General features: G+C 45.9%; 1 protein-coding gene across 1 annotated transcript in view; it reads right to left on the reverse strand.

Annotated features, from left to right (window-relative positions):
* Positions 1-17,826, reverse strand: part of AFF1 (ALF transcription elongation factor 1) — a 101,966-nt gene that overhangs the window by 51,882 nt on the left and 32,258 nt on the right. The window contains exons 2-3 of the mRNA XM_059826794.1: positions 16,814-16,934; positions 15,403-16,314 (exon numbers count right to left, since the gene is read on the reverse strand). Coding sequence (XP_059682777.1) covers positions 15,403-16,314; positions 16,814-16,934 — 1,033 coding nt within the window. The remainder of the gene's footprint in view (positions 1-15,402; positions 16,315-16,813; positions 16,935-17,826) is intronic.

A 17,826-nucleotide genomic window follows, 5' to 3' on the forward strand; every position in this document is an offset into this window, starting at 1 on the left:
TGCCTCTTTCTCTGAAGCAGCTTTTGGGGACAGCAAACCGGAGGAGACTTAAGCACTCGTGGCTCTCGTCCACTACGCTCATTTCCAGATTTTCCGTATGACTGTTTCACTGCCTATACTTTTCCTTCCTACTCAATTGCTCATACGATGGCAAAAAGTTCCCATGAACCATTTGAAATACTTCAGGGACGTGAGCAGGCAGGTTAATAATTCGTACTCACACGATGGATTGGGCTCAACACCTTTGTGTACTGCAATTTGTTCTTTATGCTCTCTCAGGCAAAGTCTTTACACCGGGAGAGTTTCACATGCAAGCCCCAAACAACCTCCCGCAAGCTGGGCAGCGAGCGTGTCCCTACACGCGCACCACAGAAGGCTGTGGGCTATAGGACTCCGAGGAAACGTCTAAGGAAAGGGTAGGACATGCCCAAGGGGTTACCGCTGCCATAGCAAACAGGAAAATAAATACCACACTGCTTCTCTTCTTGCTTGCGTTATGGGAACGCGTGTAGCATTACTGCGGTAACACGAACGCTGGATTAGCGGAGCGGGGAAGGAACGGAGCTGACCCTGCTCTGCAGTACAGCAAACCGGGGAGGCAAGGGAAGTCAGCCTGTCCTCTGCGTCGGGAAAGCGCAGATGGTATCCTTTCAGCACATCCAGCCAAGGATTAACAAAGCAAAACTGCAAACAGACAAGCAACATGACAGCCAAGAGCACCTTTAGTAAAACGCTTGCTTCACGTGAAAGCATTCAGGCTGAAAATATTGCACCTTTCACCTTTAGGGAACAGATGGCGTCCGACCAAGTCTGAATTACAACTTAGTCTGAACAGCAACGAGCTGACAGGCTGATGAAAGAAACCAAAATATTCCTTGTATAAGGAGGAGTAGGTTGGCAGGATCCAAATCTGACGTGACTTTGTCTCCCGTTACGCGAATTCATCCTCCATCTTCCAAAACCTATAGCGTTCTTCATAAGCCACTGCTATCCAAAACGCAACGCACGTAAGGCATATTGAAAAGATGTGTGTTACAATGGCATGTTAAAAAAAAAAAAAAACCAAACAAAAAACTACAAGCTTTAAAAGAAATATATACCACAGCGTTAATAAGGAATCCTTCCACACATTGTTTATTCTACAATAGACTTTTAAAACATGCAGTCACCCGACCAGTGCCTTCATTCTAGAGACACAGAAAAATACTTGTAAATACATACAGCACTTAGGGCTTAAAAATTGTGGGGAAGTGCTCGCTCTGCACTTTTCTGCATTTCTGTGGGTTACATCTCTAAACTTTAGGAATTTCTCCTTTTGGGGGTGCTTTGTTTATTGAATTCAATAGCGCATTAAAACAAATATTTGAATTTAGGCTGTGATTCAAGAGGAAGAAGTTCTCTCACAAGTCTGCTAATACAGAAACTTAACTTTCTCAACAGCTCTCAAGAAAAGGAAAAAGTATTGCTATGTTGTCACTATTCTTTCTAAATTCAAGCAGTGAAAGAGGAAAAAGATCTGAAAACGGGTTTTTTTGGTTTTTTTTTAATGGACACATTTTTCTTTTGACTTAATGAAGCCAAGATAATATTTCTGACCGTGGCATCATCCAAGCTATACAACAACGTATTCAATAGCAATAGTTACTATTTATCTTGAAAGGAAAGCGCACATCTGGATAGGTCACCCAAAGTGGAGTTCCTGTAAGAAATGGGAGTTTAGGTGAAATTTCATTTTTTTACTGATATCGAAGGTGACTAACCGGTTAAAAATTAGTCCGCCAGTCCAGTACTATTGAGCTCTATTTCCTTTAGCAGCCAAGGCAAACATCACACTTTTTCCTTCCTCCTTTGATTCAAGAAAAGCTCCATCTTAAGAATAGGCAGAAGGGCCGAAGGGATTAAATGCAGCATCCCGGAGAAGCAGGACTCATAGACAGCAGTAATGCCTTTTATTAGGCGAAGGTAGCTGCGGGGAAGGGATGGGGCAGAGGACACTTTCCAGCATCCAGCCCTTGCCGGGTCCGAAACAAGCGCTAAGTCATGTCCGTGGGCAGCTGTGGTTTGTTTTCCGTGTGGTTGGGTACATGCAAAGGCAGCTGGGCCCACGGCACAGCCTCTCCGGGAAATGAACCCGGACCTTTTGCTCGGAGCAGGCTGGACTGCCAAGATCACGTCTCGCACTATTTGCCACACCTGCCTGCATGCAAAAAGAGCACCTCGATATCTAACGACATTTATGAACCGTTTGACCACTTGGACAATTTGGTAAGAAAATATATAGGACTGTTAACGCAATTTAGGTAGAGAAATCAGTGGGTTGAAAAGCAGGCGATCAAAAAGGTAGGAATATCACATTTTCCAACTGGGAATTAAAATATTCTGCTGCTTAAAACAATTAAGCACTAAGTTATTGTCTAAGTAATAAATGCTTATCATGATGATGATGAAAACTGGCAGCTAAAGCTTGGGAGGGAGGGGGATATTCAAGATAATTCAGACAGCGACATCATTAGACATCAGTGAAAATGAAAAATGAGACCTGAAACTTCGAAGCACAGAATAACCACAGAAGGAAACCAGTAAGAGAAGCATAACTGACAGAAAACAGACTACACTGAGTGGTAGTCCAGGGCAAGACTACCGCTACTTTCCGAACGTCATTTCGAAAATTACCACATTGGTATAGTCAAGCTTTGGAAACGCTACAGCACGTCAGCCAGAGACGCTGGAATTCAGGATCGGGGTATCACCGGTTTAGCACCAGTCATCGGCTTCAGAAGCCTCAGCTTCAGCCAGCGCTGAGACCGCCGAGGTCAGGTCCCCCCGCGCAGGGCTGCTGGCAGAGAGCTGGACCCCCGCTCAGGGCCCGTCCCTGCCAAGGATGCCGGCGCCGCGCTCTAGCCAACGTCGCTGCCCCGAAGGCGGCAGTGGTTACACGCTGCCTTCTTCTTCGGTGAGCTCCGGCAATCTCACGCCCTACCAGGCAACCTCGGGAATGACTTCTGCCATACAGGACTACACCAGCTGCCCTCTCAAGTTACTCATCATCAAAACAGCAGGAAAACTTTGCTCCCTTTAATACTCATGCTGAGTGAAAACCAGAGAGCTGACCAATACTTCAGTGTAGCAACTTATTGCTGCAGCACCTCTACGGGGCAAGAGCACTGCAATCGCAAGAGAGCCCAAGAAGCAAGAGGAGCACCACCGGACTCGTCGTAACGTGCGTCCCCGGGCTGATGCAGACGATGCCTACGGAGCATCCTTAAGCTGCCAAGTGCCACTTCCACTGTGGTTCACTGGCACCCAGTAAAAATCCCGTGAAGAAATAAAACACGAAGCGCGTGCTAACCATTTCCCTTCGCTCAAACTATGCGAAGAATCAGACCAAAGACCAGAAGGTACTCGAAATAGCATTAGAAGAGTATTAACGTGATGCCCAACGTAGGGAGACAAATCTGTGTTTTATTCCTGAAAACACATCTCTTGAACAAGACACCAGAAGTATATTGCCAGAGTAAGTCAGAGCCTTGAAACAGGCAAATTCACTCTCTGTGGAAACATCTCCAGCGGCATTCAGGACCGCCAGAAGAATGACTCCCAGCCTAGCACTTAGCTATGAAGTGCTGCTTGGCCGGGGAGGAGCGCAACTACACGCAGGTGTTTTAAGACTTGCCTTGTTTGTAAGCTCTTTCATCCTTCAATAACTCGAGAAGTTGACTGGATTTACACGAGGCAGCCTGCAATTACAAGACTCGCCGAAAACAACCCCCTCTCCCCGCCAGCCCATCCTTCAGCAACCTGCTCGCAGCCAGACGCGAAAGCTGGACGCAGACAAGGTCCCCCCAGATTTCACGGGGCTCGGCCGCCTGCCCGGGTTTCACCTCCTCCCGCTGAAGCCACCGCCTGACATCGCCCTGGCAGAGGCGGCTTAGTGCCGAGCCACGGCCGTGTGGTGCACTTACCTCCGTGAACATGTCTTACTGCCTTCCTACATGGCAGGGGAGATTTCCTGTTTTCATACATTCCCTTGTCAGCCCTAATCAGTGTCAATAGGTTATGGTGTCTTTTGTGCTGGCGGCGTCAGCCCCGACAGGAAAGAACTTTTAATCTCTTCCCTCGCACCGAGCCACGAGAAGCCGCGAGCGCTCCCAGGCATAAGTCCCTTGGCTCCTCTCCGAAAAACGCTCTCTCAAGCACACGGTTGCTTAGCAATATTTGCCTTCCCCCTGTACGGTTCAAATTGGCAACATCTGTCCCTTTGGCACCTTCCACTTGTGCGAGAAACGGTGCGGAGAGTTTCAAAAAATCTACAAACAGGTTGACGGAGGACGTTTCGCGTGAGCTGTTAGAGCTGCTTTGGCATTTTATCGCTGGTTTATTTCCAGCCTGGATAAAACGCGTGGCTTCTTCCAAGGGAGAGGCACACAAGGGAAAAAAGTCTTTCGCATCCAGTGGGACTCACTTACTAAATCAAATACAACAAGTAGCTTTTCCTGTTTACATAATTGCACCTGCATGCTATGGCTTGGTTTAGGAAAAAAAACCCAAACCAAAACACAGCACTGCCATATAATTCTCCCCTGTCCACTGGGATTGACTTTGATTTCTCCGAAGATACTGCACGCACATCAGGTGAGCGAAAACAAGAGAAGCCAAAATCTGTTTATGCGTTTAAAAACGCAAAAGCTATATGTAATCCTGACCCCATAACCAGCAGCGCTCTGTCAAACCCCCAAACCGCTTGCGTCCATGAAACCGCCCCGAGGAGCGGCGACTGGGGCAGTGCCTCTGGATGCACCTGCAATACAGCTGCCGCAGCAAACGAGGGGAAAAAGAAATGAAATTCATGTAAGAGCAGAAAAGGTACCAACCGCTTTCACTTCTGAGAGCCAAAAAGGGCCACGGAGAAGACTCAAGTAAAGGGATACATCTTTGGGCACTTGGTGTAACAAGAAGCAGCAGAGAATCCCGTAGTTAACCTTTCTCCGGCCGCAATTCACGCTTACCGCAGAGCCTAAGGATTACGAGAAAGGCCTTGGACCACACAGCTCGGGCTATTTACGTGCAAGTTATTAGGGATGTTTGCTGGGAATAGCGTAGCTCAGTTTCAGTCCTTAAAATGAAGTTGAGGTTCTGGGGATTTTTGGTTTGGGTTTTTTTCAATTTTTCTTACAGAAAACAGAGTCAGAAAAATAAAAGAGTTGACCAGAGTAAGCGCAATTACAACAAGCCTGAGTATTAAAGTACCGTTACACAGACACGTAAAGAAACTATAAAAATAAATGGTTTTGTCAAGTGATTTAAAAAAAAAAAAAGTAATTAAAACCCCCAATCCTCCTAGAAACACACGCAATCCGTTCTCTTACAAAGATGCGGGTGAATACCCCTAACGCCTTCCAACCACTATGCCCAGTAAGAGGATAGTGGTGGAAGCAAAGTTCAGTTTCTTCTCAGCAAATGGCTCATGTTGTGTGTAAGAGCGCGTGCCATCCCATTTTATGCCACGATATAAACCCCAATGACAAACTCCATCCTGGTTGTTAAGAGCTGCTTATAAGGGGAAGGCCGACGGATAGCTCGCTAACCGTATATAGTGAAAAGCTGACGTATACTTTAATCTACAGAAAAATAACCACAGGAGCTGCCACCACGTTCAACCCCCCTCACCTTGCACGCTGTGCCCTTCCCACTGCCCCCGGCTCGGGCCAGCAGGAAAGGGCGGAGGACAGAAAACACTGGAAAAACCCAATGCAACATAAATGCAGGAGGAGAGGAGGGACGAGGAGATGGAATTGTGATTTGCGGTCTCTAATGAGTTGGTTATCCTTTTTTTTCCCCCGCTCCCCGTTTCATTTCACTTAAACAGAGGGTAAGATACTGCAGCTTCGAGGCTCCATTGAAGTGTGCAGTTTTCCGTAAAGGTTTCCAAAATATGCCCCAACCAACGCAGTCTGGGTGGATTAAGTGAGCCGTGTCCAGGACAAAAAAATTTCCTTACTTTAGTGTAAGTCCAAAGGAATTCTTAAATAAATCACAAATCATTTTTAAAGACACCATAGACATATCTCACATTTAAACAGGTATCAGGTCAGAAATAAAACTACTCCTCAGCTTTTCATTTTAACACGCTTATCGCCCCAGGCTAAAAAAAAATTGTCTGTCGGTGCTGCCTAAGATCAAGCGAAACATCGATTTTCAAAAGACGGCGGGTACGTGTTTTGTTTTTTTATTCTTTCCAGAATTAGATCTAAAATATGTTAAAAAAAAAACCACCTTACAATTTTTTATACCTCTTAGAACCCAAGACCTTACAACTGCGGGACGGTGGAGTCTGGAGACCAGGCAGAAGAACAGTTGAGGCCACCACAGTCACCTCCTCCTCCCAGATAAATTCCTGGCTCTCCATTTGAAGCGGGCAGCGATAAGCCGTCAGTGGCTGCGTTTTGTTTCGAGCTCATTAACATGCGTGTCGCCTGCCACCTCTCCCTGCCTTCAGCGCTGCCTTTGAAGTTGCCTTCTTGGAAGGTTTGGCTGTCATCTGCTCTTAGCCTCCTCCTCGGGCTTTCCAGATCAATTCTCTGTTAATCAGAATATTGGGCAGTAACACTCACTATTTTGCAGGATGAGATGCCTCTTGTAATGCTTCTGCTGCTAATCACGACCTCCTTGAATTTTGTTCGGTTTGGGTTTTTTTCAATTTTTCTTATAGAAAACAGAGTCAGAAAAATAAAACGGAGTTGACCAGAGTAAGCGCAATTACAACAAGCCTGAGTATTAAAGTACCGTTACACAGACACGTAAAGAAACTATAAAAATAAATGGTTTTGTCAAGTGATTTAAAAAAAAAAAAAGTAATTAAAACCCCCAATCCTCCTAGAAACACATGCAATCCATTCTCTTACAAAGATGCGGGTGAACACCCCTAACGCCTTCCAACCACTATGCCCAGTAAGAGGAAGCAAGCAAGGAACCCAAGTTCTATTTTCACTTGCTGTTTCTTCCCCACGACAACTCCCTCTTTGCGATGCCACGACAACAGTCGTGCGTACCAGCAGTCGCCACTGGAGACCCATACGAACAATAACCGAAGATAAGGCTGCCACAAAGTTTTCTTGTTTCCACGCGGACTTTTAGCAGGAGCGTCAGGCAATCACTACAAACTATTTCTAACCACACAAGGTTTGAAAACAACCACTTCAGCTTAACAAAACAGTTAAAACCAACCCACCCACCCCTGCCTGACACGCCAGCCCAGCAGCTGGTAGTTTGTTCCTTACCTTCGCAAACCGGTAATGCTGATGCAACTGCAGCGCCCATCTGACAGTTGGGGAATGCCGTTTCCATTCCCAAAGTACTTTTTTTAATTTTTTTAATAATATTTTTCTGCAGTCTGCTCCCTTCATTGACTTTTGCTTTCCTTAAGTTGCTACCGCAGCAGCTATGCTTCGTCTGCAAAGGCATAGGCTGCCTCTGCATTTGAAAGATTTCTGCAGAAAACTTCATTAATTAAAAAAAAAAAAAGTTTGAAATAATAGTTCCCGATTCTTCTAAGCCAGTTCTAGAGAAGCAGTAACATTTGTCATTCACCCAACTAAAATTAGACTCCTTGCTGTTGAGAAGTAAATAAAGCTGGCTATAAAATGCAAGCACCTGCAAGGTGCAGTCCGATGCTTGGCTTCAAATTCAGAACACTGGTCAGGGTCAGGTAATTCATGCTGGAGTCCAGGCTGGGTCCTTCCGCCAAAATTTATTCGCTAAGCAGCTCTGGCAAAGAGCTTCACCATCATCGCTGGGGGGGCAGCATGGGTTTTAAGCAACAACAATGGTTAAGCCTTCAAGGTAGAAGATGGGACTCTTCCGGAAGAGGCAAAAAAATTCCTTCAGAGGAAGGAAAATACCCAGCACACAACTCACAGCATTATGGTTTTACTCCTCTTTTGGGTCGTGTCAATGTAACCGTTACAATCAGTGAAACTGAGGCAATGATATTTCCCAAGACGCGCGATTCCAGGTTCCCAGAAAGAGATACTACTACTTATTACACAAAGTGCTTTGGCAGAAAAAACAAGTCAGGCCTTCAGGCGCACGAGCTCTTCCGAAGGACTAAAAGAGAGACCGCAAACTTCAAACTGAGCACAGCTTGCGGACAAGCTCGGCAAGTTTGATTTGGTTTTGCTTGGCCATTACAGCACCAGGAAAGCATCCTCATATGAAACTCCTGCAAGGTAGAGCAGACCCTTAAACAACTGTTTTCAGCCGCCTTCAAATGACGCCTCCTCCTTTCCTTCCTTCCCCAGGACTCACAGGCAGCACCGGCAAAGCCCACAAACTCCATGCTGTCCTTCCAACCACAACTATCCTAACGGAACTGCAGCCCCAGTGGCACACGCTACCTCCCCCCGGCTCTCTCCAGCGTGTACAAGCTCACACGGCTGGCGCTAGACAATCACGGCTTGAAGAAGAGTTAGGAAACCCGAGGGATCCAGCAAAACCATCTCACTGACATTTTCCATACTCGCTCCCAAGCCAGCCACTCATTCCCGCTGCCCTGCATTTCAACAATATTAACCCGACAACGTCAAGCGCTCAGGAGAAACGTAAGAATTTGCGTCACGTAGACGTTTTGCCATTTGCTGCGTTAGACGGACGGAGCTTTACCGAGCAGCTTAGCACGCTTGCTGGTTTTCCCCTCACTTCCAAACTATTGCTTCTTGCTTGACTTACCAGAGCTCACTGCTAGCACCCTGCTTTGAAGACAGAATTATCAATTTCCTTTTGATACTTTCTCAGCATTACTACGGCTGAATGTTTCTACACACGTTTATTCACTTACCTTGGTAAAACTTGTGTGCGTTAGTCCCCATTGTACAGGTGAAGGTTTGGAAAATTACTCATCCCCACAATTGCAGGATAGTCATTTTACTCATTAACCTACAGGCACTGACACAAAATGGGTTATTACAGAAAAAAAGTAGCTGGTTACGTACACAACATTTAACAAGCACTGATTTTGTTCTGCACAGCGGTGGTAACTAACAACAGAAGTGCTCTTAAGTTCTCCTTAAATTCAGCTTGTTGACTGCTGACTTTGCAAACTGCAGAGCACCGCACCGTTTTCTTTCACTGGGTTTTTTTGGGGGGTTTTTTGTCCCTCCTTCTTAAACACAGCACTCTTTACAGTTGTCAATGAGAAAGGCAATGGTCTAAATGCTGTGCTGGAATCATAACTGATTCCAGTAAGGATAGCTGATCACAAGCCCTTCATAGGAAGAACAACCACCTGAAAAACCTCAACCAAAAAACCTCCCAGTGATTAATACGCTCGCAGTTTCTCACAGCAGGCTGGACACCGACTTCTGAGTCATCTGGAAAGATGCAATGCAGTTTATGGAAATTCTTGCCAGATCTTATCTATGCTGTTCTTGCTCTCTGCAGGATTTGCAAATCCACGCCTAACTACTGTTTGTCAGTCTCCCATTGCTTTGCAAAGTGGTGGATTTCGCAACTGAATTTGGACAAATGTTCTGCAACGTGCCCAGAGACACTCTACGGAGAGAAGTCAGGTTTGCTGTAAGCCAAAGAGCTAAGTCCATCCATACCTGATGGGAGAAGCTGGTGAGGACTCAATCTCTCTCTCAGAAACACCGTTTCTTGGCATCCCCTCCTTCCCCTCCTCACCACACACTCCAGGCAGACACAGGAGCCCGGTTCCTTTCTTCACACCGATACTCCCTAGTTGGGCTTCCAAGCAGCAAGAACAAATGCCACCCATTTCTGGTGGCCTGATGGCTGAATACAGCACTAGGCATTCTTTGGGGTTTTTTTTTTAATTTTTTCTTTTTAAAACAATTCCCCTATTATTTAGTATTTTGCATAAAAGCCAAGGCCAGACCTTGGAGCCAAGTGAACAAGCAAGGATCTCAAACTTGCAAAGCCTTACAGCTGAGAGTTGGTACTTGAATGCTGGACCTGAGTGTACCTTCTCCAAGCATCCAAAGAGGAAGATGAACAAGACTACTCCTAATTTATGGCTTCTGCAGTCTGACACATGAACGTTGAACATCAGAGTCTGGTTAAACTCAAGTAACAATACAAGATGTCCCTTTGGCTTTTGAACCGACCGCCTGGCTCCTTGCCCCACATTCCCTCACCCTCCAGCTCTTCCAGAGCACTCTTTGTTCCGGAGACCGTAAGCAAACGTTAAAATTCTAGTAGTAACAATTGTCGTTCGTGCTTGAGCTACTTCTTCAGCAGTCACACACCAGCAAAAAGACAAATTTACACAATGCTTGCGGTGAAGCAAGGAAACCCTTCTCCAATCACATAAGGCACTTCTGACTACAGAGAGGGCAGCAGAGGACACACAGAAGTAACACCTTGTTACAGCTCTTGGAAAAAAAGAAAAGACTCAAAAAAGGAATAAAAAGGGGAGAGGGGGAAAAAAGCCCGTTCTCCCTCCTCTTCAGTAAATGATAAATAAACATAAGGTTGGTAGAAAGACAACAATAGTAGCTTAATGCTGAATACTCTGTATTCATTAGGTAAGACCAAACGACAGCGCTATATATATATTTTAAAAGATTTTCATTTTTAAAGGATGCAGGATCAAAGCAATATATTTATTTCTAATTTACAGGGTTCACCTATCTGACCACTCCTGCCAGCAGAAAAGCTCAGTTGCCATGGAGAGAAGTCAGTGAAAAATTATTTATCTAGAATGGACTTATTTTTGTCATCCAAACTTCTTTCCAGGTATTTAGTCATTACTATATACTATGCAACAATCACGTTTTAACTGGTGACCATTCATAAATGTTTGCTGAGATGAACAGAGGTCGATGACAGCAATCCCGCTTTGAACACAGAGATCTTTGCGTGCGTCCTGTGTGTCAAAGGATAACACAGCGTTACCAAAAAGACTTAACCTGTCTGGGCTCCTTCATTGCCGGTTGTTGGTTTGGTTTTTTAAACCGCTTGCTTCCCAGTTTGTAGGTGAAAGAGGATAGTCGGGTGAGGTCTCATTACATGAGATAAAAGGAGCTACTCCCCAACATTTAGGAAACCGCCAGGAAAACACGGCCAAATCTTCAGCGAGCATCAAGTGCTATACATTCCTCCAGACACTATGCCCTTAGTAATGCTTGAGGTTTTATAAACACTCTCTCTCAAACCAGCCTCACTGCTTCTTGGCCCTGCCGTCAAGCCAATTCCCTTTAAGACATCGCAGTCTTTGTCAATGGAGGTAATAGAAGGGTCTCTGTTGGTGCTCCTAAAGACATGAAAAGAGAGAATGGCTTTAAAAGCATCTTTGTTTAGGTGCTGGGGGAAGAGGTAAAACCTGGCACAGTAAGAGAAGGGATACATCTAAGCTTCACGTGTGCTATATTTTTAAGTCTTCTCACAATAAATTTGGAAAGATGCCTTAAAGAGACGGGGATGACGTTTGAAAGCAAAGGTTTTTATTTGGGGAAGAGGGGAAAGAGCTGTTCAGTTCCTTTATGTGAATGCAAAGCGAGTCACTGCACAGTTATCCACTGTGGATTAATTCACTCTACAGTGAATCTGCTTGTCTATTCAGACTGGAAGGCTTAACTTGTCAGCGTCGCCATGAACAGAAGCTGTCAATAACGAATTCACAGCTGCAGGTGACACACGCCTTAGAAATTCAATTAGCTAAAAAACACGCGGTAGAAGAAATGGCTTTCCTAAATGATGTCAAGGGAGATGACGGGAAAAACTGTGTTTGCCACGCGGCTGTTCAGTAAAAGTGGGGCTGAACAGTTTAAACAAAATTTGTAAAACCATGCTCCCGGTTGCTGGGAGGAAAAGGGACGAACAGCAGAGTTTCTGCTAGCCTAGACCTATTCACTGTCGGGGTCGTGGGAGGGCAGGAGCCTCCCCGCAGCTCCAGTTTCACCAAAACCAAAAGGGAGGGCCAACCTTTCAGCCAAAGGACCCTCCTGATTAGCCTTCCCAAGATCCTTTCTTCGGGTGAATCTTTCACCTGCAAGCAACATACCTCACTGGATGTTTCCTAAAAGCAAAGCAGCCCAGCCCTGTTCCCCATCACCTCTCTCGTACTGCACGTCCAGCACAGGGGGAATACATCCAGGTGCGCAACCACAGTTTCTCCTTCTTTACTCGCCAGGCTTTAGCACTGAAAGACTGTATCATCAAATATATATGTTAATCATTGAAACCAAAGAGAAGTAAATATGATAATGACAAGCCTGAAACAAGCAGAAAAATGGAAGTCGTGGATTTTTCACTAGAGCTTACCGAGCCATTATCCATAACGCCTATGCACAGAAAACAGGCAGAGGTCACAGCCTAAAGATACCTACCTCAAATGCGGATCATTCAGACTATTCACAAAAGGTTTCATCTATCAGCTTCAAAACGGACTCAGCATATAATTAAAAGCAGGCGTTTGGTTTGTGCAAAACCGTTTCTTTCATTATCTTCAATTCCCTTTTTATTATGTTGTCACTCTGCCACAGATCTAACAGCACTCCTGCGCCCGCACGGGTAAGGCTACTCGTGCTCTGGCAGCTGTAGGATTTTTTTTATGGGCATTTGGATTCAGAGACCTGTGCTCAACGGAAAGTGAGAAAGAAGTTTCATTCAGCATACAGCATCAGAGCTAATGCTGCCCTATCTAAAAATCATACTAAACCAGAGATACGTGAGATGAGATAAAAAGCACGGGGATGGGAAAAGAGATAAGATGAAAATAGAAATGGGACCAGGAGAGTTGGGAGAGAACAAGGAAGTCGCACTTCTGAAAAACAAGAATGCCTGCTAAAAAAAAAAAAAATTAAACCCCCCTACACCTAAACCCCAGGAATTGCGAAGAGTTTTAAACCCAGAATTGCCCTTTATCTTTTTTGGCAATGGATAATGAAGGATGGGTAATGCAGACGCTAAGGCGCTGCACTGCTTTCCTTCTCCCCCAGGAGTAAAATAGCCGGTCAAGCAAATAATGAAATGCAGACCACAGCACACTTCCAATTTTGAGGCATGATGTGCAATGCCAAACCTTCGAAGCAAATGAAGTCTCTCAGCATGAAAGTATTTTCACAACTTCTTAACAATGTCATTTTGCCGGTTTCCTCTCATTTTCCACAAGAAATTGCCTACAGCCATTTGCAGCTGATCAACACCCTTTCCCATGAAAAGCAAACCGCACCCACACTCTCCCCCTTTTCCTTACCAAGGCAAAACACAATTTGAAAACTATCTCCGTAGCTCTCCTCGCCCAGCTGCCTTCGGTCAGCACCGTGGGATCCTACATCCCATAGGGCATAGCAATATTGACAGCACTGAAGGATGAGCGCGGCGAAACTGCCGAAGGTACCTGGGAACCAAGTGCCTTCGAACTCGCGGGAGGCCGAGCCACAGGGCAGCACCAGCGAGCCCAAAACTGAAACAACGGGCTTCGAAGGGCGCAACGAAAAGTAGCGTGCATTTGCCGAACGCCACACGTACAACACCACCGCTCCTCCTCTCCACCTGCTTTACCAGCGCGAGCTTCAAGCTGCTTTAACCTACAGCACGCGTCTGAGAAATCCAAGGCTTCTGCCTCCATCACACATGACAAATCAGATAGGCGGTCTTGGGGTCAAGCAAAAACCAGATGAAGTACAACAAGGAATCTTGCTGTATCAAAATAATTATAAAGGAAAGAACTACTTCTTAACCGCCTGGTTAAGAAGCAATTATAAATCCAGCCATCCCCTTCCCTTAAAGCTTCCTAATAGTCTCTTAAACAACACACTTGCTCCTTGTGAAGCCACTGGACTTCACAGCAAGGCGCAAATATAGGCAAGAGATGCTTTCTGAAATCTTGGGAAAAGCCTTCCCAACCCCTCTGATCGCTGCCCTTTCCTTCTCTCAAGTGAAAGCTAGAACAGACTAATCTAACCCAGCTCAACTGCGCCGCTCTCTACCACACCCTGCACATGATCTCTAACCAACTCAAGATGCAGGGAGAACTACACAAAAATACACATGTTCTCAGAAGTTTTCTTGCCTCTGGCAAGAGGGCCACTGAAGTAGTACAAGAGGAACAGCGTTACGTTCTGAATTGCACCTGCTAATCTGCAACACCCTCCACTCAACCTGGCTGCAACCGATGGGAATGTCTCAACCTGGAAAAGAGCAATCCAGGAAAACGAGCAGAAGAGCAGGATGAAAGAGGAAAGAGCACCTGAAGACAGAAATCTAACTGCAGATTGAAACTGCAGGTTCTAACTGAAGACCGAAATCTAAGTCCCAAAACATTATTCATTTTTAAATGGGGGGCAAATGAAGAAGCGAGTGTTTCGCTCTCAAGAAAGCAATACATCTTAGGAAGAAGCTGTTCTCAGGCGAGCAGGAATAGCCAAAGGTTTACATGCAACACATTTTGGTCTTTGGCCCAACTGCCACCTCTTCACCACGACCACTGCAGCTTCCCATCCCACATCTTTTGCAACGTCCCTGTCCGTCCTTGGCAGAGAAAGGACAAGTGTAGCGACTGGAACGAAGGTATGCTCGAGCTTACTGCCCAGGCTGCCTTCCGCTGATAAGAACAAACACATAGCAGAGTTCTGCTCATTTTGCTCACAGCTGGGATAAGAAAGAAGGTATCTTCTTTCCTCGAATGCAAAATTTTACAGAACTCTTAGGATCTTGCTTACCATTGAGAATTCCACCTCTGCACTAAATTTACTTAAACCTTCAGAACTTGCTCAAAAGGCATTTGATGAAGTGGGAGACGGAATGGTGTCGTGCTTCCCGAGGAAGCTAGGCTAAATCCATCTGGCAGAAATCTCCAGGATGTTTTTTTGTCCACATTAACACTTTCCTGAGGGTCTACAGTGAGATCTCACAAACTTACTTTGGAGAACCCTGTGGTGTTCGCAGTCACTTATCACAAAGCCTCAAAACCTTCAACCTACCAGGTGGCCACAGAACTCACTGCACAGTCAGTTGTCCCAATATTCAGTGAGGATTTGGGGCCTCTACCCACCAGCGCTCAAGACTGAGTACTGAGACATTCTGCAGTACTAACTGCAGGTGCCTCACCACTTGACCTTCTCAGCATATCATTTCCCCCTTCTTTTCAACAATCTTCACAGGCAAAACAAAAATCATAGCAAGAGAAGCAGTCTCTCTAACCATAACACCTGCTGCAGCCTCACCGAGAAAACCACAAAATCACGGCAAGCGTTGCAGTTTCACCATCCAAACAGATATCTCACCCACGTCAGCAAAAGCCAACCTCAAAATGCGCCTTCTGAACACGGTAACGCGTGCGCAGCCATCGTTGCTTCCGGTAGTCTCTGCCCTTCGATGACTTGTTCTCCCACGGCTGAACTTACCCTGCCGGCAACAGAACCCCCCAACAATAGCACTCACCTCTATGGGCGCAGAAGGGATTTCCAATTTGGATAGTCTGGCTTTGGCGTTTGCCTTCAAATCTGAGATTTTTTCATCGGGTTCTCCGTGGTATTCCTCCAGGGGAGGTTTGAGCTCCGGTGATTCAACTGGTGCCTGATCTTGGCCATCCATTGGTCTGACATAGGCAGTTGGTTTCTGCTGCATTGCACTGGTTTTTGATGGCAAAGGTGGGGGAAAAGTCTGAGAGGAAGGCTGGGTGGTGCTGGTCAGGTTAACGGCTGAGCTGTCCCGGCTTTCCTTCTCCTGTGATCCTGTCACTAGGTCCTGAGATGATTTTGTTTGACTGTAGGTCGGCCCATGACTTTTGCTGCTGTTCTGTGACCTGGAATTGATATGCTGGCTGGAATGTAGAGGTGACAAGGGTGCCACTGGAGAAGACAAAGATGACAGCAATGGAGAAAGCGCCAAAAGGGAGGACTGCAGTTCATTAGCACGACCTTCACCAACCGCACGCCTGTCACTCCTCTTGTGGTGAAAACCTGCGTGACTTTCCTGGCCGCCACGATTGTGGTCTTGACCTTGGCTCCGACCATTGGATAAGCTGTGACTCTTCACGTGCAAACCCGAAGGTGGTTCTGTTCTTGATTGTGCCTTTTGATAGTGAATGGAGTGGCTTGGAGGGGGAGGAGCTACAACCGTAGGTCCCATGGGTGGATGGCGGGTTGTGCGGTGGAATGAAGATGGTAAGGTATGGCTGGTCTTTTCAGGGAAGTATGGACGATCAGGCTTTCCTTGTGGGATCAGAGGAGCAACGCGTTTTGGAATCCCTATGAGATTCTGATGGGATTTGTTGCTGATGAACTCCTTGACCTCCTCATAATTGCCCAGCATGTTCTGAATTCGGCTTGACAACTCATCTTCTTTATTAGTCTGCAACAGAAGAACAGTGAGGGGGCAATTTAAAAAGCACGGACGCCCCACCCCAAGAGATCCAGCTCAAGAAGAGACATTCTTGAGGATCTTATTTTAAGCACCGCACGTCTCCACAAGTGAAGTTATGCAAGCTCATCTTGATCCTGCATGCAGTCTCTCCAAAGCAAGTGGGACCGCTCTAGTCCGTATTAGTTCTTCTGAGCCAAGACTGCAGGTGTGCCTGCAGTCTTCAGGAACACTAACATCAAAACCAGCTTGTTTCAACCACAGCTGCAGGCAGCCACGCTGCTCTTGAGCACTCCTCCCTCAAACTCCCAAACTACAGGAGGCCCCCAAATGAATCTGCCCAACCCAAAATCCGTACTGTGCTTGCACCACCTACAGAACTTCAAGCACATACTCTGATGAATTTAAGTTAAGCAAATGGGAAGACGCTCTCCTCTTCCACCCCAACCCTCCTTCCTCCTCTCCCTCCCACACGCCCCCCTATCATTACCTTGTAGGGTTCTGCGAAGAGGGGAGTCTTCTCGGGGAACTTGTCTTTCTCCTGCAGAGCCTCCTGATTCCGCCTCTCTTTCTCACGAATACGCAGCAAGTTTCTGTCCTCATTGTACAAGCTTTAGGAAGAGAGAAAGAAAGGACGGTTAACACTTTACACCAGTGTTATCAACAAATATCTACCTTGTGCAGAAACAGTGGTTTTCAGACGATATACGTCCAGCATGAAAGTAATTTTGAAATCCACAGGGTGGTTACAGCTGACAAAACAGTTACGTCAAGTATTTGCCGTGCCGCATAGTAATATAACATACAAGGTACATCATGCATCCTTCTCGATGATTTCTACTCCTGACACCATACATCAAAGAAGGGTGGGAAGGGAAAAACTATCCATCCATTTAATTGGGAAACGCAAATTGAGAAGAAGTCAACGTGGGTGAGAAGCGCATGAGCTGGCAAATCCAGTTGCAGTGATCGATGTGAAAACTACCATTCTTGTTCTTCTCCAGACTTCCGCCCCAACTCTTCACCCGAGAGTAAAAAAAGAATCGCTACTTTGAAGGTGTTGCCACTTCCAGAGATTGAACTTTGCCTACTTTATGAACAGGCTTGAAAAATTACTTTAAATGGACATTTGGAAAGCTGCTTACCTGGCAAACCATGTAGTTGCCTTTAAAGCAATCACGTAAATGTATTTAAAGAGAAGGTCTCAGAAATTTGGAAAACACCAGGTCGAATCCCCCTGTTCCTCCCTCAACCACATACGCACGCACTCAATTCCACCAGCCCCACATCAAAAGAGCAATAAAGCCGTGTCGCATGCACAGCAGGATGACTTTGTGGAAAACCAGGTCCTTTAAACTACACCTCCTCTGTGAAATACCACTGCAAAATAAGGGAATCTATTGCTCTAATATTTATAGGCATTTGGGAAGAAAAAGCATGCAGGCATAGTATGTGGATACAGGTATTTCTCTCCTCTCCTGTTTCTACTCTACGGCACAGTCT

Source organism: Gavia stellata, chromosome 19 (assembly GCF_030936135.1).
Source record: "Gavia stellata isolate bGavSte3 chromosome 19, bGavSte3.hap2, whole genome shotgun sequence".
Taxonomy (NCBI): Eukaryota; Metazoa; Chordata; class Aves; order Gaviiformes; family Gaviidae; genus Gavia; species Gavia stellata.